Source organism: Musca autumnalis, unplaced genomic scaffold (genome assembly GCF_047663935.1).
Source record: "Musca autumnalis isolate F117 unplaced genomic scaffold, ASM4766393v1 scaffold_3, whole genome shotgun sequence".
NCBI lineage: Eukaryota > Metazoa > Arthropoda > Insecta > Diptera > Muscidae > Musca > Musca autumnalis.
In genome coordinates this window covers 177,140,751-177,168,183 of record NW_027411866.1, presented here as the reverse complement: position 1 = coordinate 177,168,183, position 27,433 = coordinate 177,140,751, and the positions used below count along the sequence as shown (strand labels likewise).

General features: G+C 38.2%; 1 protein-coding gene and 1 long non-coding RNA gene across 4 annotated transcripts in view; one reads left to right on the top strand and one right to left on the bottom strand.

Moving 5' to 3' along the window:
• Positions 1 to 27,433, bottom strand: part of Hecw (Hecw ubiquitin protein ligase) — a 91,150-nt gene that overhangs the window by 50,021 nt on the left and 13,696 nt on the right. The window contains exons 1-3 of one of the 2 annotated variants that reach the window (XM_073975922.1): positions 20,968 to 21,022; positions 17,809 to 20,600; positions 17,565 to 17,731 (exon numbers count right to left, since the gene is read on the bottom strand). In XM_073975922.1, coding sequence (XP_073832023.1) covers positions 17,565 to 17,731; positions 17,809 to 20,600; positions 20,968 to 21,007 — 2,999 coding nt within the window. In that variant the 5' untranslated portion in view covers positions 21,008 to 21,022. Of the gene's footprint in view, positions 1 to 17,564; positions 17,732 to 17,808; positions 20,601 to 20,967; positions 21,023 to 27,433 lie in introns of those variants that run through there. The other variant, XM_073975921.1, reaches the window with a different exon arrangement.
• Positions 22,376 to 23,512, top strand: LOC141396702 (uncharacterized). 2 transcript variants are annotated; one of them, XR_012411226.1, is made up of 4 exons: positions 22,376 to 22,614; positions 22,681 to 22,967; positions 23,126 to 23,356; positions 23,425 to 23,512. It is a non-coding gene; the product is annotated as an uncharacterized lncRNA (long non-coding RNA). The 2 variants fall into 2 exon arrangements; XR_012411225.1 differs by lacking the exon at positions 22,681 to 22,967.

The window sequence follows — 27,433 nt, the reverse complement described above, 5'->3', positions numbered from 1 at the left end:
CTCTGAAGAATCTGAGTGATGATGATCAGATGACGAAGATGCTGGTGCTGTAGCTGCTTGTCAACATTCCCCTCCGTCAAAGGGAAATTGTTGATTTTAGCAAAGATATGGAAGTATGTATTAGTAAGGGATATACGAATGGGTACAGCGTATTCGTTGATAGGAAATGAACTTTCAGTAAAATGAGTTCCATATGTTGAACGGAAGAGACCCATTGACCCATATTTAAATGGTAGCAAAAAAATTATGTTATTTTTTTGTCTCAACATGATTAAGACTTAACAGAGGGGATTGAATCAAATATTATCGCCCTTTAATATAATAATGGATATACATACATATGTATGTATGTATATGTACATAATTACGGATTGTGATAATAGAATGAATTAAAAATTCCATTAATAAAGAAGGGATATTTCCCTTAATTCTACACTTAAGGGAATAGTTAAAATCCAACCTTCAAAATATAAACTAAAAACAAATACATATATACTTCTATTATTTAAAACATTTGTAAAAATTAAAATTGACCTTGTTTCGTCGTGCCGTTGTCGTAGTCATCAAGAAATCTATCAAAGTTCTTATCAAAAAATTAACAGCAACTTGAAATGCACTGAAGCAGGACAATCAAATAATCAAACCACAGGTTGATCGCACGTAGCCGCAACACCTAAGTTGGGTTGCATGCCCATAAAGTAAACTGTCTAAGTGACTGACTAATTACCCACCTAGCTACCTACCTACATATAATAAGTTATTAAGTCCGAATATTTCATGCTTTAGGTTAATTTTCAGATTATTTGTTGTGATAAAAAAACAAAATGTGAGGAGGTTGGTAGTTTGTTCAGCTTAATTTGTAAATATTATTAATTTGTGTAAATTTTGTTGTGGTAAACCTTAGATTTCAATTGTTATGCCTTTTTGTTTTTTTTTTTTACATTAAATTACAGGAAATATTTATTTAAAATAATGACCTTTTATAATGTTCGATTATGGGCCGTTGAACTGTGCATTTTAAATTAGAATTTAATTTTTTTTGTTAATAAATTTTCTAATTACTTTATAAGTATGCTAAAATGTAATTGAATAATAAATACAGTCGATTTCTTCAAAATTATATGAAAATAAATGTTTCAAGACTGTGAATGTTTTAAGACTGTGAACCGAATTATTGGGAGGTGGAAAATTCCTTTTTGGGGTTAAAAGCCCTTGAAATGAATTTTTTGATCGAGACCCTAAAGGGCATTAGGAACTAGAGTTATATCTTTGTTGTTATCTGTTTTAGATTATTTTTGATATGACATGTCTTCAGTCAAATCCAGTCAATCGCACAGCGCACAATAGTCCAGAAATGGATTTTCTTGGCCAAAACCCAAATTTTTTGTCGTCACCGATTTCTATATGGTATTCGATAGCAATCACATTGAAACTACGGAAAGCAAAATTTGGGTCAAAATATTGAAAGGTATGTTCCTAAAGACGACACTTTTTCCCCTTTTTGGAAAATACGGAATTTTTGCAAATTTCTGGAGAAAGAAATAGCTATATATAGCTATTTCGCGGAAACTATAAAATATATTGTGTTAATTTTTTTGTTAGGAAGGTAGAATTGTTGCCTTTAACACACGTTTTAATAAATTACCGTAGTGTTTAGACGTACTGAGCTACTTTACTTTTCCTCAGGCACTAAATTTTAGTGAAATTCCAACTTTAGTGGAGTAAAACTTTTAGGGAACAACATGGAACATACTTTTGTACCCATCCCACCCATCCCGTTCTTTTGTACCCGTCCCGTTCTGTCCGCTTAACACTTTTTTAAATTTATTGAAATTACATGGGTAAAAAGTTGTTTTTTTCATACCGTTTCCCGTATTAATTACAGCTTTCCATTTGAGTAAAGGAGATGTTTTTAATATATGAGTTTTTTAAGAGTAATATGAGTTTTGTGAAAACCAAAGGAGTACTTTTTTACAGTGTTTTATTAACTTGATTTGGTGTCCGTTTAGTTCAAATCTGGTAACTCTTTTTTAACACAGTTGCAGTTGACCAATCGAACTGAAACTTTGCACACTTTTCAGATTTGGATGACAATACATGAATATGAAATCAAAACCAATATTGGTCTATTTTTACAGTGTTTTTACGGTGTTTTATTTAACTTCCTTTTCAAATCAGGTAACTCATTTTCCACACAGTTGCAGTTGATCAATCGAACTGAAACTTTTCACACTTTTCAGATTTGGATGACAACACATGAATATGAAACCAAATCCAATATGGGTCCATTTTTCCCCCATATAGCGGTACCACCCTATTTAGTTCAAATCTAGTAACTAATTTTTAACGCAGTTGATCAATCGAACCGGAACTTTGCACACTTTTCAGATTTGGATGACAATACATGAATATGGGCCCATTTTTTCCTACAGCCGCCATATAGCGGGAGGATTTTATCTTAATTTTTGCCCGAATGAGCTGTCATGTGGCATTTGAGATTTCTAACGATACAGACATTTCCCCACCAAAAATTGTGAACATAGGTCCAGGTTTTGGTATAGCCCCCTTATAGCGATACCACCCGATTTCAAGTATTATGAAGATTTTATCTTCATTTTTTGGCCGAATTGGCTGTAACTTGGCAATGGGACCCCCATTGGTGCAGAAACTTCCTCACTAAAAATGATGGACATAGGTACAGGTTTTGGTATAACCCCAATATAGCGGTACCACCTGATTTCAAGTGTTTTAAAGATTTTATCTTCATTTTTAACCCGAATAGGCTGTAATTTGGCATTTGGGGTTCCCAATGGTACTGAAACTTCCCCAACAAAAAGTGTGGACATAGGTCCAGGTTTTGGTATAGCCCCCATATAGCGTTACTTGGCATTTGGAGTCCCCAATGGTACAGAAACTTCTCCACCAAAAATTGTTGACATAGGTCCAGGTTTTGGTATAGCCCCCATATAGTGGTACCACCCGATTTCAAGTGTTTTAAGGATTTTATCTTCATTTTTAGCCAGAATTGGCTGTAACTTGGCATTGGGAGTTGCCAATGGTACAGAAACTTCCGCACCAAACATTATGGACATAAGTTTCAGGTTTTGGTATAGCCCTTATATATCTGTACTACACGATCTCACGCATTTTAAAGTATTTTATTATATATTTTTCTTTTATAATTAGGTTTCAGTGTTTTATTTAGAAATGCACTTAAAACTAGAAAATAATTTGTTGCTTAGCCTCAATAAATATATTCTTTCTCATGGTGGAATCTCTCAAATAAAACGCTTGTATTTAAATTATAAATGGTGGCAAAATTAAACGACAAGCGACTTATTTGACAAATTCCATCATGAGAAAGAATATATTTATTGAGACTAAGCGACAAATTATTTTCTAGTTTTAAGTGCATTTCTAAATAAAACACTGAAACTTAATTTTTTTTAAATTATTTTTTATTAATATTGGAAAACAAAATAAATTTAAAAAAAAAAATTGTTATTTTTGAGGTTTGTTTATTTGTGTTTGACCTTTTTATACCCTCAGCATTTATGTTAACGAGGATATATCAACTTTCGTACGGGCAAAATGTGTCTCATCGAAATAATGATTCTAGACCCCAAGTATGTTTGGACGAAATCCGTTTCAGACAATTGGAGTTGATTTAGCCATGTCCGTCCATCTGTCTGGTTGGCTGGAGCGCACGATAACTCTCGAACGGATCAACCGATTAGATCCAAAATTTGGCTTTTGTAATATTTTGTCCAAACTAAGTTTAAGTTCGAAGATGGGTTATATCGGTTCACTCCTTCCGGTACCTCCCCACAAAAGTTCGAGAATGTTCGGAAAAATTGTGCGCACGATAATTCTTGAGGGAAGTAACGGATTTGATCCATACTTTGCACATCGTGAAATTTCTACCAAACTTAGATGAGATTCCAACATGGACTCAACCGGTCCACTCCTTCGGGTACCTCCCACACAAAATTTCGGAAAAATTTCAAAATTTAAGTTTAGGACCAGCTCTCGAATCGCTTTGATTTTTTTACAACAACTTGTATCCACTGCCCCCCATACGACGGTACAAGTTTCATCAGGGGCATGTCCAAACTTGCTGAGAAAATAGCCCGAAAGGTGCAAAGAAAATCCCTATGACACCATGTCGATGTCGATTCGGTCCGAAATTTGGCTTTCGTAATATTTTGTTCAAGCTTAGTTTAAGTTCAAAGATAAGCCATATCGGTCCACTCCTTCATGCACCTCCCCCACAAAAGTTCAAAAATGTTCGGAAAAATTGTGCCCACGATAATTCTTAAAGGGAGTGAGCGATTTGGTCCATACTTTACTCAATTTACTCATACATATATCTACCAGATATAGATTAGGTTCGAATATGCACTATATTTGTCCACTCCTTCCGGTGCCTCCCACACAAAACTTCGGATAGGTTATATCCTCACGAATCACTTTGATTTTTGTTTAGGCAAGGGCAAGTCCATACTTCTTGAGAAAACCTCCCGAAAGATGTAGAAAACCCTATGGCACAATATTTAGTGGCTGTAGAGCACGATCAACCGATTTGGTTCAAAATTTGGCCTTCGTTATATTTTGTCCAAACTTAGATTCAGTTCGAAGATGGACAATACCGGTCCACAACTTTCGGTACTTCAGCCGAATATTAAAAAAAATCAATAAAATGGTATGCACGATTTCTCTTGAACGGGTCCGATTTGGTCCAAACTTTTGATCTCCCAATATTTTGTCCAAATTTAGTTTAACTTCTAAAATGGCCCATATCTGTCCTCTCTTTAGAGTACCTCCCCCACAAAAGTTAAACATTTGTGTATAAGTGCAGTTTAGGATCCTTTGGAAATGTGTACCGATGCTGTTCGTTGTGGTCCTGTTTACAGCAATATTATGTTTTCCGTGGACAAGTCCATGCTTCCTAGCATACGTCCAACAGTTATACGATGACCCTCTGAAATGACTAGTGGACGCCATATCTATCAAAAAGATATGACTCTCAAAATAAGATCCACATAGACAATGAACTATGTCGGTCCTTTCTTCCGCAACACTCTTGAACTTAAATCCTAATACACATTTTTGTTGGCAAGTTCAAATATCCAAAAGGGCCACAAAATTCTGAAAATATTCTAAATACATTCGATGAGGCTGAGGGTATATTTCTGTCGGCAAAGCTGACTTATACTTTTTTACATGTTAAATAGTTATAACATATGAAAATCTCAAAAACACTCATATTTTGATGCGAAATATGAAAAAACTCATAATTTTAACTTTGAATTGAATTCCTATGAAAATATCTCTCCGTTCAAAAGTTACAGAGTTTTGACCAGGAAGAAACGATTCTGAAACACTGTGCGTCGTCGATAACATATGTGATAGGTTAAATGTCTACATAGCTGACCTAGTGCAGTTCGCGATAAGATCTGAAGTAGGAACAAGGTCCTCAAATCGCTGGCCGGCAGCACTTAGCGTGCTGACAAAGAAACTTTGTTGACCTCTTACAATGCAATAGACCGGTCTGTGGTGGATGTTGTCGATGCAGTACCTGTTTGGGTGTTACCGCCCGTGAGCATCCCTGTCACCATTTAATGGACAGGCTTCCCCACCCAGGCAAGTCAAGGGATACCTTTATCATCTGGAGAAAGAGAGGTCCAAAGGTATAAAAGAGAACCTCTAGACCAACGAGCCTATCAGGCAGGCTTGTATAGCATCCACACCGAGACGATCGTGCAGGCAGTACAGAGATACAGTGTGAAGGCCGCACTTGGGGACCACCCCCATCCATTCCAGCAGAAGAAAGCCAGCTGCCAGGGCAAACACGAGTGGTTTTAGCCCATGTGGATTGAGACTACACTTGGGCATGTAGATTGGGACCACATTTGTTTAGCTGCCCAACTGACCTGATTCTTGATGGACGCAACCAGTCCAGGTTGCAGAATGTTTAATTTCTGGATACAGAGGAACCTGATAATTGAAATAATAGGCGAACTAAACTTCTGCATAAACCACTTCTTTCTCCATTCAAGCATTGAAACTAACAAGTAAGAAAAGCGCTAAGTTCGGCCCGGCCGAAATTTTTATACCCTCCACCACGAAGTAAATCCCAAAAATTCGGAAAATTGGTAGATATCGTATGGGGGCTATATTAGGGCGTTGACCTATACCGACAAATTTCAAGTGGAATGTTGTATACCCTTAACGAAGACTTACTACCAAATTTCAGTCACTTCGGTGGGATATTGAGGTCACAAGCTTCAAAATATCGAAAATCAGTAGGTACCGTTCTACGGGGGCTATACTAAGGCGTGTACCTGTACCGATAAGTTTCGAATAAGAAGACTAAATTAGGGATAGGTAAGTCGACTTTCGGTTAATCGATTAATCGATTTTTTGCAGTCAAAAATCTAAAAATCGTAGTCGACTTTTGTCTGGAAGGAAAATCGCATAATCGATTATCTTGTGATCGATTTTCGAGTTTGACCATAGATTGTGGACTTGGCGGTTTTACACTTTTGGCGGTTTTACAGTTTCAAAGGAAAACTCGAAAATCGACGAATAGTCGATTTTCTGCGGTTATGAAAAAGTCGAAAGTCGAGTTTTAAGACAACTGAAATAATCGCAAGACCGAAAAATCGCATTTTTAGATTTAGACCATAATCGAATAGTCGAAAAATCGATTAATGCTTTCCATTACCTATCCCTAGACTAAATACCAAATATCAGCCATTTCGGGAAATATTGAGGCTACAACCTTCAAAACACCGAAAATCGCTAAGGCGTGTACCTATACTAAGGCGTGTACCTGTACCGATAAGTTTCTGGGAGAAAGTTTTGTACCCCCAACGAAGACTAAATACCAAATATCAGCCATTTCGGGGAATATTGAGGCTACAACCTTCAAAACACCGAAAATCGGGAGGTAAGTTCTAATGGGGCTATATAAAGGCGTGGACCTATACCAACAAATTTCATATGGAACGTTTAATACTCCAAATGAAGACCAAATACCAAATTTCAGCCATTTCGGTGAATTACTACCAAATTTCAGACACTTCGGTGGGATATTGAGGTCACAACCTTCAAAATACCGAAAATCTGGATTAACCGTTCTATGGGGGCTATATGAGGGCGCGTACCTATGCCTACAAATTTCTGGGAGAAAGTTTTGTACCCCCAACGAAGACTAAATACCAAATATCAGCCATTTCGGGGAATATTGAGGCTACAACCTTCAAAACACCGAAAATCGGGAGGTGAGTTCTAATGGGGCTATATAAAGGCGTGGACCTATACCAACAAATTTCATATGGAACGTTTAATACTCCAAATGAAGACCAAATACCAAATTTCAGCCATTTCGGTGAATTACTACCAAATTTCAGACACTTCGGTGGGATATTGAGGTCACAACCTTCAAAATACCGAAAATCTGGATTAACCGTTCTATGGGGGCTATATGAGGGCGCGTACCTATGCCTACAAATTTCTGGGGTAATGTTTTGTACCCCCAACGAAGACTAAATACCAAATTTCAGCCATTTCGGAGTGATAATGAGGCTAAAACCTTCAAAATACCGAAAATCGGGAGGTATCGCCCTATGGGGGCTATACCAAAACGTGGACCTATATAAACAAACTTTGGTAGAAATATTTTTTAGCCTCTGAAAAGACATAATACCAAATTACAACCGATTCGGTGGTCAAATAGGACAAATATCTTACAAATTTCTTTAAAAAAACGACGCGTCACTTTGTATAGGGGCTATACGAAAACGTGGACATACATAGCCCGCTTTCAATACCAAAAGTCTTACGTACATACATATAATAGATTTTATCAAAATTTCATCCACCTACTTCAATCCGTTCGGACGCTAGAGTGATTTCCGCAGACGGACAAACAGACGTACGGACCTAGCTATATCGATGTAGAATTGCACGCTGATCAAGAATATATATAGTTTGCAATGATTATTTCGAGTAGTTACAAACGGAATGACTCCACCACCCCATATTATGGTGGAGGGTATAAAAACAAGTTAAGTCGTTCAATGCCAACGTTCCCAACGAGTCAAATAAATCAACTCAAAGAATTTTTTAAGACCAACCAAGCCATGCCGACTCAACAAAATTTTCAAGTCAATCAAGCCATCCAAAGAAATTTTCGATATCATATAAGCCACACAACGAAATGTTGAAGACCAACCAAGCCGACGCAACCACCAAACAAACAAGATGAAGTCGCTCAACACATGGGTGGTGTGTCAGTTTTTATTAGGTTTTAAATGTTTTTTTTTTTTAATCAGATCAAAAAATATTAAAGTAATTCAATGCATAAAAACTAATGGAAATATACATAAGTACCTAAGACATAATTAAAAGTTTCCGATTTCACTCAGAATTCCCCATATGAATATACGCACAAGCAACCACAATGACTAACAAGTGACCACATTGACCACAATATACGCACAAGTGACCAAAAACTTGAAAATGTCATGTTGCCACTTACAGTCAAACAAGCTTGTGGTCAATGTGGTCAAGCCTATACAAGAAATAACACAACGTCTTACATGAACGAGTTCATAACTGTGATGTGAATGATTCGGCTTAGTATGTGCGAATGACTTGAATGAATCAATAATGTCTTAGTCTTGAAAAATGCCAGTTCAGGTAAGACGGCACTTGCAGTACTTTCACACGAACGAACATGCATATATGCGTTGCTACAACAACAAAAAATGCCCTGCATGGAGACTGGTACCGCACAATACGCTGCATAATTTTAACTGCCCAGCTAAACCCACTTACATGTCTCTGTATGGACGCAGCCAGTCCAGGTTACAGAACTTTTGAACCTGAGCACAGAAGAACCTTAAACAGATAACTGAAATTATCTACGAACGAAGATATTTGCCTTGCTACAACAACAACTATATTTAGTGCTAATCAACGAGTGTATCTAGGAAAAAAGGTAATGTTGGACCTAAGCTATAATAATGATTCAGATTTCGTTGAATAATATTTTCCAATAAATTTCAATACAGATAATGTTAGGAAATCTTTATGACTACTTCATTCATTCATAAAAATTTCAATTTTTTCCATTAATTTACTTATGACTGATTGCAGCTTGGCTTATTCCGATGCTTACATACAATACCTCCATATTGCTTACTATGAGATTGCAAAGAGGAAGACGTCAATAATTCCACGAATGAAGAAATCCCTTGGAGATAATTTCTAAGATTTGTTAGTATTCTCGAGTATTTATTATTAATTGTTAAAATGTAAAATAACAATAACAAATTAAAACAAATATTTAATATTCCCAGGCTTGTTTGTAGAGGCTTGCAGTTTGTGTTGGAATGTCAATGTCTTGTTGATTTCAATTTAATTAGATTATAATAACTGTTGTTTGTCATATCAAATGCAAATATTTGCCAAAGAAAAAAAAACAAATATTATAATGGAGGCGTGTTCCATTTGCTTACAAAATACTTCCAAGTTGTGTGAAGATAAGAGAGTAATTACATGCAGCGATTTGTTTTTTTTTTTTTTTTTTGCAAATGTTTGATATTTTAAGCGTATTGAATTAAGTAAATGTATATATTAACATACATACTCGTATGTATTATATGATAAGTTAAGAGTTGATAAGAATTAAAACATTTGTCACATCTAAAGGATTTTTCCGATAAAAACAATTTTTATATGAATATGAATATTCTGAAATCTAATTAAACAATTCCACTAATGTTATATTGGCTAACTAATTATTAAATACAAAAAATAAAAATAATTCCCTGAAATTTCCCATTGCAAATATTTATTAAAATTATAATTGTTACGATACAATTTCCTTTTATTGACGGCACGTTTAAACTATCTAACAATCGTAATTAAATTGTCTTAATATTGACAACTCTAATTAAATACGACGACGATACATGTTCGGTCATGTAGCGAATCGAATTCATAAAAATTCATTTCGCACATGTACAACGTACTCGGCTGGCTCACTGTACTGTGTGAGTTATTGACATCTTCAAATTAGCGCCAATAATTAATACTGAAAGGTATAACGTCGACGGAATTCAAACACTCCCACCCACCACCAATCACAATAGAAACAGTTTAGATATTATTTGCAAGGTGTTAATATTTGTTATTTCCCATTGCTATTATTAGTTAGATGTTTATTTTATTGCTAATATTTTGTGTTAATTGTTTAATAGATTTGTTAATTTGTATTCAGTATTTATATGCTGGCTATACGATGTATGCTACAGATTAAAGAATAGAATGGAAGAAAAGGTGATAATTTAATTTCCAATTTTTTGTTCCAGAACCTGCAAGAACTACTATTTTTTACTACGATAACATTTTTCCTTTATGTTATCGGAAAAAAGAGTAAAAATTGGTAGATTCTTGCAGTTCTGGAACAGACCAAAAATGTAAAACAGCTTTAACTCGTGTTCGTACCAGATAGAACACCTAAGTTGAAACCAAAACCTAACGTTACGTCATAATGTCTCTTACTTACTTACTTAGCTGGCCCATTACAGAACATTTGTTCTGTAAGCCGAACTAAGAAAAGATCTCCATTTCTGCTTGTCTATTGCTTCTCTTTCTGTCATCTCTTCATCCGCTTGCTTACGCCATCCATTCTTTGGCCTGCCAATTCGGCGTGCACCGCCAATCGGCTCATATTTATACGCCTTTTTAGCGGGTTCATCATCGCTCATTCTTATGAAATGCCTAGCATCTCGATACGTTTAACAATATTGATGTCGTTGTATAGCAGATACAGCTCGTGATTCATGCGACGTCGATATTCACCGTCAACGCAGATTGGTCCGTAGATTTTTCGAAGAATTTTTCTCTCAAACACACCAAGCACTGCCATGTCTGCTTGCGCAAGTACCCAGGCTTCGGAGCCATACATCAGCACGGGTAGTATCAGTGTTTTGTAAAGCGTTATTTTTGTTTGAGTTGTGGCTTTGTTTTTAAAGTGCTTACTTAAGCCAAAGTAGCATCTGTTGGCCAATACAATTCTTCTTTTTATTTCACAAATGATGTCGTTTGTTGTGTTTACGGTGGTGCCGAGGTATACGAAGTCTTTTACTACCTCAAAATTATAGGAACCAGCTTCAACAGTTGGTCCGATCTCAATGGACGCATTGCGCGTCGACACCATCAGCTTGGTCTTCTCGCCGTTTATCGCCAGACCAACCAGATTCTTCTTCGACCTTCATAAAGGTATCGGTTACTTCTTTTACTGATCGTCCCATGATGTCTATGTCATCAGCATAAGCAAGTAACATGGTGTAGATTGTGCCACTTCTTTTGACGTTTGCCTCTCGTATAACCTTTTCTAGCAGGATGTTGAAAAGATCACACGAAAGGCTGTCTTCTTGCCTGAAATCTCTTTAGGTACAAAACTCTTCGGAGCTGCTCTTTCCTATTTTAAATGAAGATCTTGTTTCAGTTAGAGTCATTTTACAAAGCCGAATGAGCTTTGTGGGGATACCAAATTCAGACATGGCTTGGAATACCTTTGAACGTAGTGGGCTGTCGAAGGCTGCTTTATAATCGACAAAAAGGTGGTAGGTGTCGATCTGCATCTCTTGGGTCTTCTTCAGGATTTGCCGCAGGGTAAATATCTGTCCAATGGTGGACTTGCCAGGTCTAAAGCCGCATTGGTATGGTCCAATTATTTCCTTGACCATGGGCTTTAGTCGTTCGCACAATATTCCTCACACTATATTGTAGGTGATAGGGAGAAGACTTATGCCCCTATAGTTGGAGCATAAAGTCTTATCTCCTTTCTTATGGACGGGACACAGGATGCTCAGGTTCCAATCGTCGGGTACGCGTACTTCCTGCCTGATGGAGCTAACTAGCTGATGCATACACCTTATCAGCGTGTCGCCTTCGGTTTTAAACTGCCGGATTATTGCTGTCTTTACCTCATCTTTGCCGGGTAGTATACATTCAATACCTTCTTCTGGGATTGGATCTGTGGTATCTTCGTCGACTTCGCTACTATTGGATACCAATAGTTTGGAAAAATGCTCTTTCCATGTAATTAGCACACTATCTGTATCAGTTACCAGATTACCTCGCTGGTCTCTACAGGAGGATGCTCCAAAGCCATTAGTTTGATGTTTCACTCTTTGGTATAATTTTCGGACTTCATTCTGTCTCCTGTACATCTCGATTTGTTCACACTCCCGCTTTTCCATCTACCTATTTTTCCTGCGGAAAATACGTTTCTCCTCCCTCCTTTTCTCCGGATACCTCTCTCGTGCGCTACGCGTTGCAATGTTTTGCCATTGTCCTGATATGTCATCGGGACGAGAAGTGCTTTGATTATGCAGTTGGGCCAGTTGAGTGGAATATGCTGCGGTACTGCAAAATCTGTCAGCCTCATACCATTGTCAGATGTTTTACTGTGGAGACTGAATTTCCCGACTGTTGGGCCAAAGATATTCTCCTCTGCAATTTTGGCATTAAAATCGCCTAGTATAATTTTAATGTCATGGACAGGGCAACGGCCATAAGTTTCTTCTAACCGCTCGTAAAATATATCTTTGCTTTGTTCGTCCTTGTCTTCAGTGGGAGCATGAGCAAATAAAGCTGATGTTGAAGAATTTTGCTTTTAATTGAATTGCAGCAAGTCTTTCATTCACTGGGGTGAAGCTTGATACCAGATGTTTTAGTCTCCGACTAACTACGAATCCGCAATCAAACTCATACTTTACGTCATGGCAGCTATAATACAGTGGGTCACCTTTAGGTGTTGTTGTGACGCCTTTCCCAATCCATTGTATTTCCTGTATGGCAGTAATATTGGTCTTGTACTTTTCAAGTACATCTGCCAATGCGTAAACTGCACTTTCCCTATAAAGAGTGCGAACATTCTAGGTGCAGATTCGCAGATCGTGGTCCTTAAAACGTTTGCGGGGTTCGCCAACGTTAGAGGGGTTTGTTTTTCTTTCGTTTTTTCATAGTAGGCTGTCTTTTCTAGGCGAGGGTTATTAACCCGACGAACAAAACCCAAGTTTTTAACGTTCTCTAGATTATTGTTTTTTAACATGAAGAAATTCCCCAACAAAAAAACGTTTTTTTTTTTAAATCGTTTTAACTAGTCTCTTTTTATTGTGTTTTTTGTCCGTTTCCTAAATCATTGTTGTATTTGGTCTGCCTATCCTAGGCGATTTGCTGTCAACTATCGTTTCATAGAAGCAACGCCTTCTTTTATTTTAAGTGGTTGGAGTCTATGTTATTTTAGTATTAACTTTTACTTCAGGCTGGAGTTATGCTCTAGAGTCGATGATGCATAGGTTTTTTTTAAAATTTCAGAGGATGGATGTTATTTATGAACATTCCAATACCACTTTGAAAGAATTTTTCTCTTACGCCATGATTTGAACCTGAACCCCTTGGTTTGTAGTCTGGCATAATAGCCACTTCCAGAACGCTCAGTCTTCACAACGGGAACCTAAGCCAACCGTTTCACACAAAGGCGGTGTAAAGCAAGAATGTCCTCTATCAACCCGACTGTTCACTATTATACTGGATGAAATGATCAATCATGTCTACTCTCAGAGAACTTGACAAATTTTGCGGATGACATCTGTCTTCTCGCTCACTTGATTTCCAACATACCGTCAAAATTAGAAGACATGGAGAGACTGACTCGTAATTTTGGACTTGAGATTTATATCAACAAAACTAAGGCCGTGCGGTACTTTTCATAAATAATTTCGTCTATACCGAAATTTTAATTCTCTCCCCAATAGGAAAAAGTTCAAAGTTGTACAATACTATAAGTCACCAGAACAACCTGAACTTTTTGAAGGAAATCCTATGGTTTAAGGGGTATTTAAATATACCCTAAGCCTTATGGCTAAGCTTTTATCCAGAAATCCCCTTTTTTGATATAAGACCCATATAAGAGGTCTGTAGTGCGATTCTCAAAATCATTTTTTGAGGTACCGACAATTGTCGGTAAAATTAAAATGCTTATAATTTCGATAACTACCGATGTTTTTCAGTAAATTAGCGACGTAAAGTTCTGAGGTCTTTGTTACAACGATATAACATTGCTCTCCATATTTATCTCTATAATGGTCCGAATATTCCAAAAACACTGCCAAGACGGTATTTTTGCAATATATGTAAGTAGAAGACTAACTACGAAATTTCCGATATTTCGGTAAAACCTTCAAAATACCGAAAATCAAGCGATAGGCTTCTATGGTGAAAATATTAACCCGGGGATCTATACTGATAATTCTCTTCTGGAATATTTTATAACCCATGGAAGACTAAATAACAATTTTCAGACTTTCGGTGGAATATGGGGGCGTTCTATGGGGGCTATATCGAAACGTGGACCTATACTGACGAATTTTAGTTAGAAAGGCTATTACCTCCAACAAAGACTAAATATCAAATTTCAGCCATTTCGGTGGGTTGGTGTAGTCACAACCTTTAAAATACCGAAAATCGGGGGCTATATGAAGACGTGAACCTATACCGACAAATTTCTTGGAGAATGTTTTATACCCATGACGAAGACTAAGTACCAAATTTCAGCCATTTCGGTGTGATAATGAGGCAAAAACCTTCAAAATACCGAAAATCGGGTGGAACCGTTCTATGGAGGCTATATGAAGACGTGGACCTATACCGACAAATTTCTGGGAAAAAGTTTTATACATCCAACGAAAACTAAGTACCAAATGTCAGCCATTTCGGTGTGATAATGAGGCTAAACCCTTCAAAATACCAAAAATCGGGAGGTACACTTCTATGGGGGCTATATGAAGAGGTGGACCTATACCGACAAATTTCATATGGAACGTTTAACCCAAATGAAGACTAAATACCAAATTTCAGCCATTTCGGTAGGTTGCTGTGAACACAACCTTTAAAATACCGAAAATCGGGAGGTACCGTTATACGGAGACAATATAAGGGCCTGGATCTATACCGACAAATTTCGGGTGGTACCGTTCTATGGGGGCTATATCAAAATGTGGACAGATATAGCCCTTTTGCAATACCAATCATCCTAGGAGCAATAGAAACTTCTGTACCAAATTACAAGGCTCTATCTTAAAAATTGTGAGCTGTATCTTGATTTCAACAGACGCACAGAGGGGAAATGTGTGTTAAAAGTTGATCAAAAGCCCTAGAAAGCTCATTTACAGTCGGATTGATATAAAATTTTGCACGAAGTATATCTTCTGTACAAAGATTAATCCTATAGAAAATAATGAAAATCGGTCCAGATTTGGATGCAGCTTCCATATATATTCGCATCTGATATGAGATAAAAATGCACCAAAATCACTGAAATTTGACACATGCAACCTGAACTAGCCTAAAAAAAACATTGTGCCAATTTTCAAACAAATCGGTACAGATGTATATATAGTCTCATATACATATATTTCATTCCAAATTTTATTTTTTGAAACTTACATAAATTATATTTTCCTCAATTCATTTGAGAAAAGCCGTGAATGTTTTTGAATAATGCAAACATATTTGGTAGGTGTTGGTTTAGTCTGATAAATAAGAGCCCCGGTTATAAGGCGGAACAAAATTTAGTGTGAGTAATCCTTGCAATTCCATATAAAAATATTTCCTATTTTAGTTAAGAAAAATTAGATTTTTTCGGAATGGCGCAAATATGCGTAATTTTTTATGATTGAATCTGATATTTGAGAATCAAGCGCATAAAACATTAGAAGAAACTATGGTCGGGAAACGACGGGGAAATAGACTTTTTCACTATTGAAATTTTAGTAATCTTAAAAATTATCATAAAAAATTTTCATAAAGAGGATATGTATCACCATTCTTAAAGAGCAAAGATGTAAAATCATTCTGAAAATTTTAAATGCTAATCTTGTTCGGAGACTGTACAAAAACAATAAATCTTGAAAAATATAAATTTTCGCGAAAATAATGTAATTTTAATGTTCACCTAATTTTTTAGTTTTTGAAAATTTACTTTTTGTTTTCAGTATGGCTGAGTTCAATCGACTGCTGCATTGGATTGGTTAATCTTACAAAGTCGAGGATGGTTATAGCAAATGTAGAAAAGAGTCTGATTGCCGTTTATCAAAATTTTTTTCATAAAAAAACGATTTTCATATTTTGAGTTTTGAGCAACTTTAGGCCTATGTTTCCCCTCTGTGAGACGGACAGAAGGACATGGTTATATCGACATAGAATTATAAAAATACCGATCACAATGGATTTCGTAAACACCTGCACTACATGCCATCTCCACACATATCAGACGCGGAATAAACCAGAAACGGCAGTTTCATAGAACAGATTTATCAAAAGCCTTTAATAAAGTCAACAACGTCGGACTCACCCCTCACCGGTCTAGTTTGAAACATTGGATAATCAAAAATGTGTGTTTGAAAGTCAGACGCTCTGGAATTCAAGAGATACATTCAGCACATCAGGAAGGATATCCAGGCTCTAGAGGGAGAGGTCCAACGATACAGGAGAGAACACCTAGATTAACAGGTATGTCAAGCAGGTTTAAATAGCATTTACACGGACGCAGTTGCTAAGGCCATAAGCAATCATAGTGTGAATAAAGTCCTAGGAGTACATCCCTCATCTATCGCAGCTGAGGGGCGTCGGCTGCCGCGACAAACTAGAGTAGTTTTGGCTCAACTACGCTCGGGAAATTGCAGTCGCCTAAATTGGTATTGGGCGGAAATCGATCGCGCCGTGCAAGACATCTGCCCAGTATGCGGTATGAGCCCGCACGACGCAAAGCACTTTTTCAACTACCCCGCCAAACCTACTCATTCAACTCCAGTGGATCATCCCATCGAAGCAGCCATTTTCCTGGAACTGGAGATGGACCCAGAGCCAGATTGAACAGAAGAACGAACATACAAACATAATAATTAACACTGTTACAACAACAACAAACAGCTTAGAGTGAAACAGAACCCACCCACCCCTTGTTACATATTCTCTTACGATCTGTCATGGATTCCCATTGTTGATATTTTTGTGAAATTTTAAACTCCTATTTTATTCCGTTTTAAATCAACGGTCACAAAATTTAGCACATGTAGATGTTTTTGGAACTGCTCATGGCCACAGGGCGGTATTTGTAATAATAAAAGGGGAGATGAGAATGTCGCTGAATGTCCAGGTCGACGGTAGAATAAATCCGACCACGGACTAGCACCCCAGGTTTAAGCCATACTATTATTCGAAAATAAGTTGGAATTTCAAATTTAAGGTAAGACCTCTTACAATTGTCCCTCCTTTTATTATGTAAAGCTATTGTAAGGAAAGAAGATTGCTTTATACGCCAGAGTCTATCCAAAACGTTTCTTAAAATTATTAGTACAAAGAAGCTGGACTTAATTCGACAATAATTAGACTTTGTACTAGATTGGTAAAGCTTTTAACAAGCACCCCGCATAAACCTTACGTTCTTGTGAAATATATGTTTTATTTTTTGGACTTACCTTAACATAATGGTTAATTGTAAATCATGAGCCATTCTTTCTAATGCTGGGACACCTTCGACACGAAGTATATTGATTTTTTCCCTTAACGAACGCGATACATTATTTTGGCCTTGGCGTTCACGTAAAATTTCTATTATGTTGGGTTGTCGCAAAAAGGCAATAACCTGGAAAAGAAAGAAGTAAAAGAAAACACATTATATATTTTTTTTCAATCACAAAATCAGCACTATACAAATGTTACCTTTTCATTATAGGCCACTGGAATCTCGTGATAACTATTATTAGACGATGACACTGAAGAGCTGGGACCATTATTATAGGACGATGACGTAGATGATGGTGTGTAATGAGGCATATTATCGTTTTGCATAAATTGACTTTGTCGCGAATTGGTCGTCGTCATTGACGACGATGAGGTTGATGATGGTCTAGGCGGTGGCAAGGGAGGATGATTTCCACCCGCGGCGGCAGATATACAATTGCCATCAATGGCATCAAATTGAGGATGGTGTTGTTGTTGTTGTTGTTGTTGCCTATGGCGTATAATCCTTGGACAGTCGATGGGTAAACGTGGATCCATAAATGAAGTTTGTCGATTATTGTGATCGATAAAGAACTGTTTACCCGATTGATCTAGTTTTGTTTCCCAACTCGAGGGCAAATCCCGATTAAGTTGGGCAAATGAATTCACCAAAGCTACCAAATCTTTGTTGTATTGATAACGTTGAAAACACGATGGATCTCTTCGTATGCGTATTACCATATGCTTGAGGGCAGTATTGCGATTATAAATGGCTAGAGCATCTTCATTGGTATGAAGCATAGAGTAAAAATCAGGACGGCATAGCATAAGAACAGCTGGGTGAACCGACAAAGATACGTGTTGGAAATTCGAAGGTGCATTGTTGTTGTGAGCTGGATGATGGTGTGGTGATTGCGAGGCTTGAGTATTATCGTTATGACTGATCGCCGCCGCCGCCGATGCACTGGCAGCACGTGATTCATTGGTGATGGTACGTCGTATAGATTGATAACGACGATCAAGTTGTTGGCGGTGATGTTGTTCCCGGCCGCCATGACCATTGAGTGTGGCCGAACCATTGGATCCAGGTCGTTGCCACGAAGTTGTACGGGTCGTGTGATCAATGTAGAAAATACGACCATGGCTGTCCATTCTGGCCTCCCATGCCGGAGGTAAAGGTTCAGCAGTGGCAGCATTTATTGTTTGGCCGTCAGCTTCGGCCGAAAATATGGCACTAGTGCGTAAAAGGCCACCTGCTGCACCTCTCTCCGGTATTGAAGGCAAACGTGTGCTGGTTATGTGGACCACACCCAAATCATCCGAGGCATTGCCGTCATCTTCATCATTATCGATAACCTCAATGGTGGATGAAGTTGCTGAAGATGAAGCGGCTGCGGCGCCGGCCCCCATGTGATCATATGAACGATTATCGGCACTGCGATTGTTGGAAGAACCATGAAATGCTGGTGAAGAGGGCGGAGTGCGTGACGATAAATAATTATAATCTAAACTAACCCCTGCACCGCCACCGCCACCACCACTTGGTGGCCCAGTGCCAATGTACGTATCATCGAGATTATTGTTAAAAGCCGCTGCAGCTGCTGCTGCCTGTTGCTGCATGCGTGCATGACGTCTGGCATGATGGGTAGGTGTTGGTGGACATATAAGATTAGATGTACCGGCACCAACACCTCCAACACGTTTCAACAACCTCTGTTGAGGCCGATTGTGTAAAATAGGAGTGCCCGGACTGTTGATATTGCCGCCCACAGCTGACACCTGCTGCTGTTGTTGTTGGCAGCTGTTGCTGGTATTCAACACCTGGGCCTCAGGACTTAATTGAAAATCTAGCGGAGAGGCACTACGTGTTGAGCATCCCGATGGTGGGCTACGATGCCTTTTGGGTGACAGCATTAAGCGACTTGGCGAATGAGATTGACGTTCCTCATAAGCCGATTTCCCATTGGACAGAGTTCTTGTTAGTGGCCGGTGTTGGCGTAGCGATGACGTTGATGGTGTCTGTGGAAATTGTGTATTCGAGGCATTTTCTTTTGTAGGAAAAGCCGGAAACTCATATGTTTCCGTTGCGGGCACTTTTTTGGTTGTAATCGTATTGATATAACTATCAGGACCAATTTTCTTTTTTATCAAAGGCTTAAATTTCATTGCAGGCGGTGAAGGCGTGGCGCTTAGTTCGTACTGGGGACTAGAATTAGATGAATTACTAGAATTGGCACTGTTTAGCAAATAGAGTGGCGAGTTATTCGTGCTGTTCGAATTGCTGCCATAACCATTGCAACCCATAATTCCAGCACCGGCACCATAAACATCGATTGTATCATCCGTATCCAAAATATCGAATTTAAAGACATCGCCTTGTAAACGAAAATCTCTGCCAATGGCTCGTGGTGGCCATGAGCGTTCCAATGGACGATGTTGCGGTTGGCGTAAATGTTTTTGCCGTCTCTGAATCTGGGCTTCCTTATTGGCACTGGCCGTTGCATGTAAGGCTGCGGCAGCACCCAATAAACTTTCCACAGCAGCTGCTTCCTCGTCGGCCTCTTCGTCAATGGTGAAGTTTGCTGGACCCACTATACCCTGACTGCCATCGTCCACCTCAAACACAGTTTCAGCTGGTACCGTTTCATAACATTCACGAGCTATCCATAAATTAAATGAATCTGTTGCCGTTGAGGTTGTTGGTGTTGAGGATGCTGGCGACTTAACACTTGCTCGTTTCTCTTTCTTGCGTGCTCCACTCAAGGGTGTTGATGTACCACTTTGTGGTGATAGGGTCCATGATTTACGTCGTGCTCCACCACCAACACTACCACCACCATCACTTCCAATACTGCCATTATAGGAGTTGGTTGGCGACAATGTTGTTGCCGAAGCTGGAGTTTCACATGATTTCGTTGTGAGTAATGTTTGTTGACGTTGTTTCAAGGCTTGTTCATCCTCCGGTGCTGCCGTTGATGTGTGTTGATTGATGTGATTGTAATCTTTTAGATCTGAAAAGATACAAATGTGAAAATAAATATTACTTTTCGCAATGGGGATCTAAGAGAATATTGATCTAGTCTAGGGATATATTAAGGAATGAATGCTCCGGATTCTTTTAGTCCCTGCTGGGACGGAAAGAACCCCTGGACCAATATGGATGTCTTCGGTTTGTCACATACGCATCCACCACACTCAAACTTCGGTGAGTGGGTGTATCTCAGGGGTTGCTCTGTCCATGTGAAAGACTACGACAGGGACTATGTTGCTGCACGCTGTGTGAACAAAGCCCCCAGCGAGTCGTCATCGTCAGAATACGAGACTCCCCCGCAGTCCCCTCAACTGCAGCCGAACAGGTAGAATGAAACAGGTATTTACCCAAGTTGCAGTGATATTCAGGTACCTCCCCTGGTGTCATTTGTGAAAGGCTAAACTCGTATTTGACTAATCTTATCGCCTTCTTCCAGGCGAGGAATATGCAAAAAACATCCACTAAATCTACGCCCACTCTGTTCACCACATGAATTGCGGAAGTGAGTACTGATCTGAAAGTCATGGTCGACGTTAGCAGAGTTCCCACCACTAACTATTCCAAAATTCTAGGGGTCACATACGACAGCATGTTCACGTCGTCCGCCACAGCTGTCTGCGACAGGCTGAGATGTAGGAACAACATCCTCAAGACCCTAGCCGGCAGCACTTGGGGTGCAGATACAGATCCGTGATTAGCTCTGCGGTGCCAGTGTGGTTCGCGAATATACGTGCTCTGCGGCGCCAGGATAAATATTAAAAACTGTCACAACGTCTTCCTGAGAACTCCAACAGGTAGCCTGCCTGATCACGTCATCGATCATCTACATGCATGAGTAAGTGAAGATCCTTCCAATACATCAACATAATGACATGCTCTCGTTGCAGTACTTGCCTGTAAAAACCGAATACCCGCAATGCCATAGCACGGTTAGCAAATCCTAAAGCTATTTCTTCAAACCCCTTACAATCGAGAGCTGCAAAAATAGCTTCATGGTAGGCATGGTACAATAATACAGGTAGCATTATCATGCCAGCTGATGGTAACATAATGTGTCAATTGCATTGAATTGATGTCAAATTTTGACATCTTATGTTGCCGACGATTGCCGATGCGGCTACCTGTGTATTTGTACCATGATGGTAGGGAAGAAAGACATGTTGCCAGAATGTTTCTATCGCCTTTTGCGGTAACAATTTGATTCATTTGCTTGCTCAATTCATTGCTCGGATTCGTGGAAATTCAATAATATGTTGCATTGTTTTTAACGATGGTACCCACAACACTCGATGATTTGCTTTGCATGAATATAGGCATTACCATGGTTTAATTAGAAAGGTTAGCCAAAGCCTCATGTCAATTCAATTTTTTTCTTTCGACTGTTCCTAAAACGTCAAAACAATATACACAATATTTGTATGTGTGTGTGATGTTTGAATAATATGCCAACAATTTTAAAAACAATCGAATTCCATGATTTTCAAAATTGTTTTTAGAACATTTGTATGGAAGAAGTTAGTCAGATTATCATTGAAACAAACATTTTATCATATCCACAACTCGATTATGTGGACAAACCTTGGCCCTTCATTCATTTTTCGCGTTTTTTATAAAATGCTTAAAATTGGTATTGTAAACAAACCCACTTGTTGCTTTTTTGTTTACTAATTTTGAAGTTTTATGAATTCAGGAAAAACAAGGGTTCTATAGATTTTTTACATTTAAATCTACCTCTTTACTTATACCATGCCGAAAACCGAAAAGTTCTAATTCAAATTTTCTACATTGAAATCCCTACTTATTTGAATTTCATTTCAAAATGACAATTTTCAAATGACAAAAAGACATTTTTCAAATTAAAATTCAGTCTGACAAGGCCCCCCAATAAGGTAAGAAAGCAAAAAAGGAAGAAAAGGAAAATAAATTGCAAAAACCGAAAAAAGGATGGAATCAAAAGCTGAATTAATGTGCAAAAAAGGCGAGGAGCAATTCGGGTATGTAGAGTGCAAATTTTAATAGTGAAGTGATTAGTGAAATTAACTTTTGTAAATCTTTTAAAGAAATCCAATAATATTTTGGCTTTACGGAATATTGTCATATTATTTGTTACAACAATTGATTTTAATAACAGTTAAATGCCTTTGGCGTGCAATGAAAATATTAGTGAGAATTATTTGGCACCTATTCCGTAAAGTCTATTCGTGGTTATTGGATTTAGAAAGATCATTTGAATGGAATATGAAATATTTGTTTATATTGTCAGTTTTTCTATTTGTAACTTTTATATTAGGAATAGCATTTTGGACATTTGTATATCTGTTTGTATATCGTTTATCAAAATTCTATGGTATTTCTATTTTTAATTATTTTTTTCGTTAATAAAATAATCTGTTGTTATTGTTTTTGATGTTGTATAAATGGATTTATAAAATAAAACAATAATTTGACATACATATGTACATATTTTTTTCTTTTAATTTAATATTTCCAATTTTAATTTTTCAGCTTTAGAATTTAACTTTTGATCCTGAATTGTGGAAAAGATTATGTGAAGGCTTGGGCCAAGGCTGTCCTAGGCGGTTTCGAAAGTCATTCTGTAGGCTGTTATACCGACTCAGCTGGTATTGAAGTTATTCGTCGTCAAGTTTCGGACGGTGTACCCTGTGATTGGCATAAGTTTGCTTGGCCACCAGTGGGTCCGTCTCATGGTATTAATAGTGTGTTTGCCTTGTGAAGGTATGGAAGCTGAATATATTATTAAAAAGGAAATGGGAACATTTATATTTGTTCTTTCTATTCTACAGATGTAATGTTGATGGTAAAGCCTATTTCTCTAATGTCCTCTGTATTCTGCCACAATAGCTGAATGATCAAAGTTGATTACTATTTGGAAGAAGAATCTGGTTGTAGTCTATCGACTGCTGATTTGCAACTCTATTCCATAAAGACCTGTTATCGACGTACCATTGTTGTAATTTTGTAATCTTGGCATCCTACGTATCAAGTCTTGAAAAGACAAAATATTAAAGAAATTTTGAAATTTGCCCATAATGTTTGTGTTTTACATTTTGGATAATATTTACGATAAGGATTCGAAATTCTGCTTCAAGGTGGTATTGATTGAAATGGTATTACCCTACAGTGAAGTGGAATTGGCTAGTTTTATGTCCACCTCCAAGGGTTACTTGAGTGAATGTTGTATTCGTGATGATTATATCAACTAGGTATATCAACTAGTTATGGCTGTGCTGGTCAAGTGGCTGTTAGTGCATTGGATATTATTAATCCAGAAATAATGGTGCATTTTCGTGAGCAATACTCGCCATTTACTAAGATTTTTCGGAAACTCAATGGAACAATGCACGTGGATTTCGAAAAGTTTTTCGGTGATACTATGGCACAATGCTCGTGGATTTTGAAAACGCTTTTACATGACTCGAGTGTGCAATACTTGTCAATTCATAGAGGTTTTTGAGTTACACAAGGGATACATAGTCGACGATTCTGAAAGTTTTTTGGTTAGCTAAAGGGTGAAATCCTAGATTTTTGTAATGTTTATGAGTGACTCGCGGACACAAAATCGTTGATATTGAAAGGTTTTTTTCAGGGGAAATGGTGCCCCTTTGGACTCTTTCCAGGGGAAAGGGCTTTCCAGACTCTTTTCAGGGCAGAGGTTGTTCCTTTAGACCCTCTTCCAGGGGAAAGGGTTCTACCTAAGGCCCTATCCAGGGGAAAGGGTGCTTACTAAGACCCTTTCCAGGGGATAGGTTGCTTGCTTAGACCCTTTGCAGGGGAAAGCGTGATTAGACAGGAAAGGGTTCTACCGAAGACCTTATCCAGGAGAAAGGGTGCTACGTAGGGAAAGGATGCTTACTAAGAACCTTTCCAGAGGAAAGGGTGTTTACTTAGAACCTTTTCAGGGAAAGGGTGCTACTTAAGACCTTTCCAGGGGAAAGGGTGCTACCTAAGACCTTTTCCATGGGAAAAGGTGGTTCTTTCTATGGAAGGGGTGCTTACTAAGAACCTTTTCAGGGGAAAGGATGCTTACTGAAACCCTTTCCAGGGGAAAGGATGCTTATTGAAACCCTTTCCAGGGGAAAAACTATCGTGTGAATGCGGTCCTGCCTATGGCAGCGAATTCTTTTGTAGAAAGGGTCGTTCTTTATACCCTTTCCAGGGAAAGGATGCACACTAAGAACTTTTCCAGAGGAAAGGGTGTTTACTAAGAACCTTTCCAGGGAAAGGGTGCTACCTAAGACACATTCCAGAGGAAAGGGAGCTACCTAAGACCCTTTCTGGCGGAAAGAGCGCTACCTAAAACCCTTTACAGGGGAAAGGGTGCTACCTAAGACCCTTCCCATGGTAAAGGGAAAGGCCTTTCCAGACGTGAAGTTCCTCCTTTAGACCCTTTCCAGGGGACCGGTTGCTACTAAGAACCTTTCCAGGGGAAAGAGTGCTACGTAAGACCCATTCTAGGGGAAAGGGTGCAATGTAAGACCCCTTATAGCGGAAAGTTTGCAACCTAACCCACCCAGGGAAAGGGTGTTTACTAAGAACCTTTCCAGAGGAAGGGGAGCTTCCTAAAACCCTTTCCACGCGAAAGGGTGCTGAATCAGACCCTTTCCAGGGAAAGGGTGCTTACTAAGACCCTTGCCAGGGGAAAGGGTGCCTACTAAGACGCCTTCCGGCGGAAAAGGTGGTTACTAAGACCCTTTCCAGGGGAAAAACTATAGTGTGAATGCGGTCCTGCCTATGGCAGCGAGTTTTTTTCCAGCGACTGCCAACCCAGCATCAAACATGTGCGTGAAGATAAAATCGATTTTAACTAGCGAAGATAAAAACCACATTACTAGTGGTATAACAGTATAACAGTTGTATAACAGAATCGTAGGAAGGTAAAAACGATTTTGAAAAACGATTTTCAAGGATATATGTTTTAGAACATGTATTAGAATATTGTAAAAATTTTGAAAAAATCGGAATTTTTCGAAAAACAAAAAAACTATTTTCAAGGATATCTTATGTTTTGGTCTATTACTCAGGATCTATAAAGGATGCGCCTATACGAAAGGAGGCGTTGGAAAGCTGGCGATCTCTCTTTTCCAAAAAAGCATAGCAATAAGGATTTCATTGTAGAAAATTTGAGAAAAATGGATTTTTTCCAAAAAATTGATTTTCAAAGATGTTTTGGCCCATTGCTCAGGACCTAAAATAGTTCGTGAATTCGGACGGTACCGTTGGAATGCTGTCTACTTTCCAAAAATGCATAGCAATTAGAATTTTATAGTAGAAAATTTGAGAAAAACGGAATTTTTTCAAAAAAAAAATATTTTCAAGGATGTTGTGGCCCATTGCTATGCATTTTTGGAAAGTAGGCACTGTCAGCATTCCAACGGTACCGTCCGAATTCACGAACTATTTTAGGTCCTGAGCAATGGGCCAAAACGTCCTTGAAAATCAATTTTTTTGGAAAAAATTCCGTTTTCCTCAATTTTTTTACTATGAAATTCTAATTGCTATGCATTTATGGAAAGCAGACACTGTCAGCATTCCAACGGTACCGTCCGAATTCACGAACTATTTTAGGTCCTGAGCAATGGGCCAAAACATCCTTGAAAATCAATTTTTTTTGGAAAAAATTCCGTTTTTCTCAAATTTTTTACTATGAAATTTTAATTGCTATGAATTTATGGACAGACACTGCATAAACAGACACTGTCAGCATTCCAACGGTACCGTCCGAATTCACGAACTATTTTAGGTCCTGAGCAATGGGCCAAAACATACTTGAAAATCAAATTTTTTGGAAAAAATTCCATTTTTCTCAAATTTTCTACAATGACATCCTTATTGCTATGCTTTTTTGGAAAAGAGAGATCGCCAGCATTCCAACGCCTCCTTCCGTATAGGCGCATCCTTTGTAGATCCTGAGTAATAGGCCAAAACATAAGATATCCTTGAAAATATTTTTTTTTTCGAAAAATTCCGATTTTTTTAAAATTTCTATAACAGCCAGTTTCTGTATGTCGAAAGAAGAATGTGTGCGAATGAAACACGCCCGAACTTTAGTTTTCGAAATAGTTTTACATTTGCTTTTGCTTCAAAACAAAAAACAAATTTTAAAAACACACACGAGTTTGGACGTGTTTCTTTCGCACACATTCTTCTTTCGACATACAGAAACTGGCTGTAATATTCTAATACATATTCTAAAACATATGTCCTTGAAAATCGTTTTTCAAAATCGTTTTTACCTTCCTACGACTCTGTTATACAACTGTTATACCACTAGTAATGTGGTTTTTGTCTTCGCTAGTTAAAATCGATTTTATCTTCACGCACATGCATCAAACCTATGTTTCTACATAGTTTTCTTGCTGTTACAACAACAAAAACCAACTCAGTTTTGGCTCAACTACGCGCACATACTGCCATTGTGAGAACTGAGTTGAATGATATGGTCGATTTTAGCAGAATTTCCACCAGTAACTACTCCAAGATCCTACGGGTCACATTCGACAGCATGTTCATGTCATCCGCACATAACACAGCTATCTGCTATAGAATGAGATGTTGGAACAAAGGCCTCAAATCTCTAGCCGGTATCACTTGGCTGCATGTAACGCGATATGACGGTCTGTGGGTAGAAAAACTGCTAGAAGGTCGCTTTGAGAACTACTACAGGATGACTGCTCATGTCATCGACCATCTGCATGTATGAGTAGTCGAAGATTGCAGTGCTTGCCTGTAAAAACCAAATGCCGCAATGCCATGGCATGGTTAGCAAATCCTAAAGCTATTTCTTCAAACCCC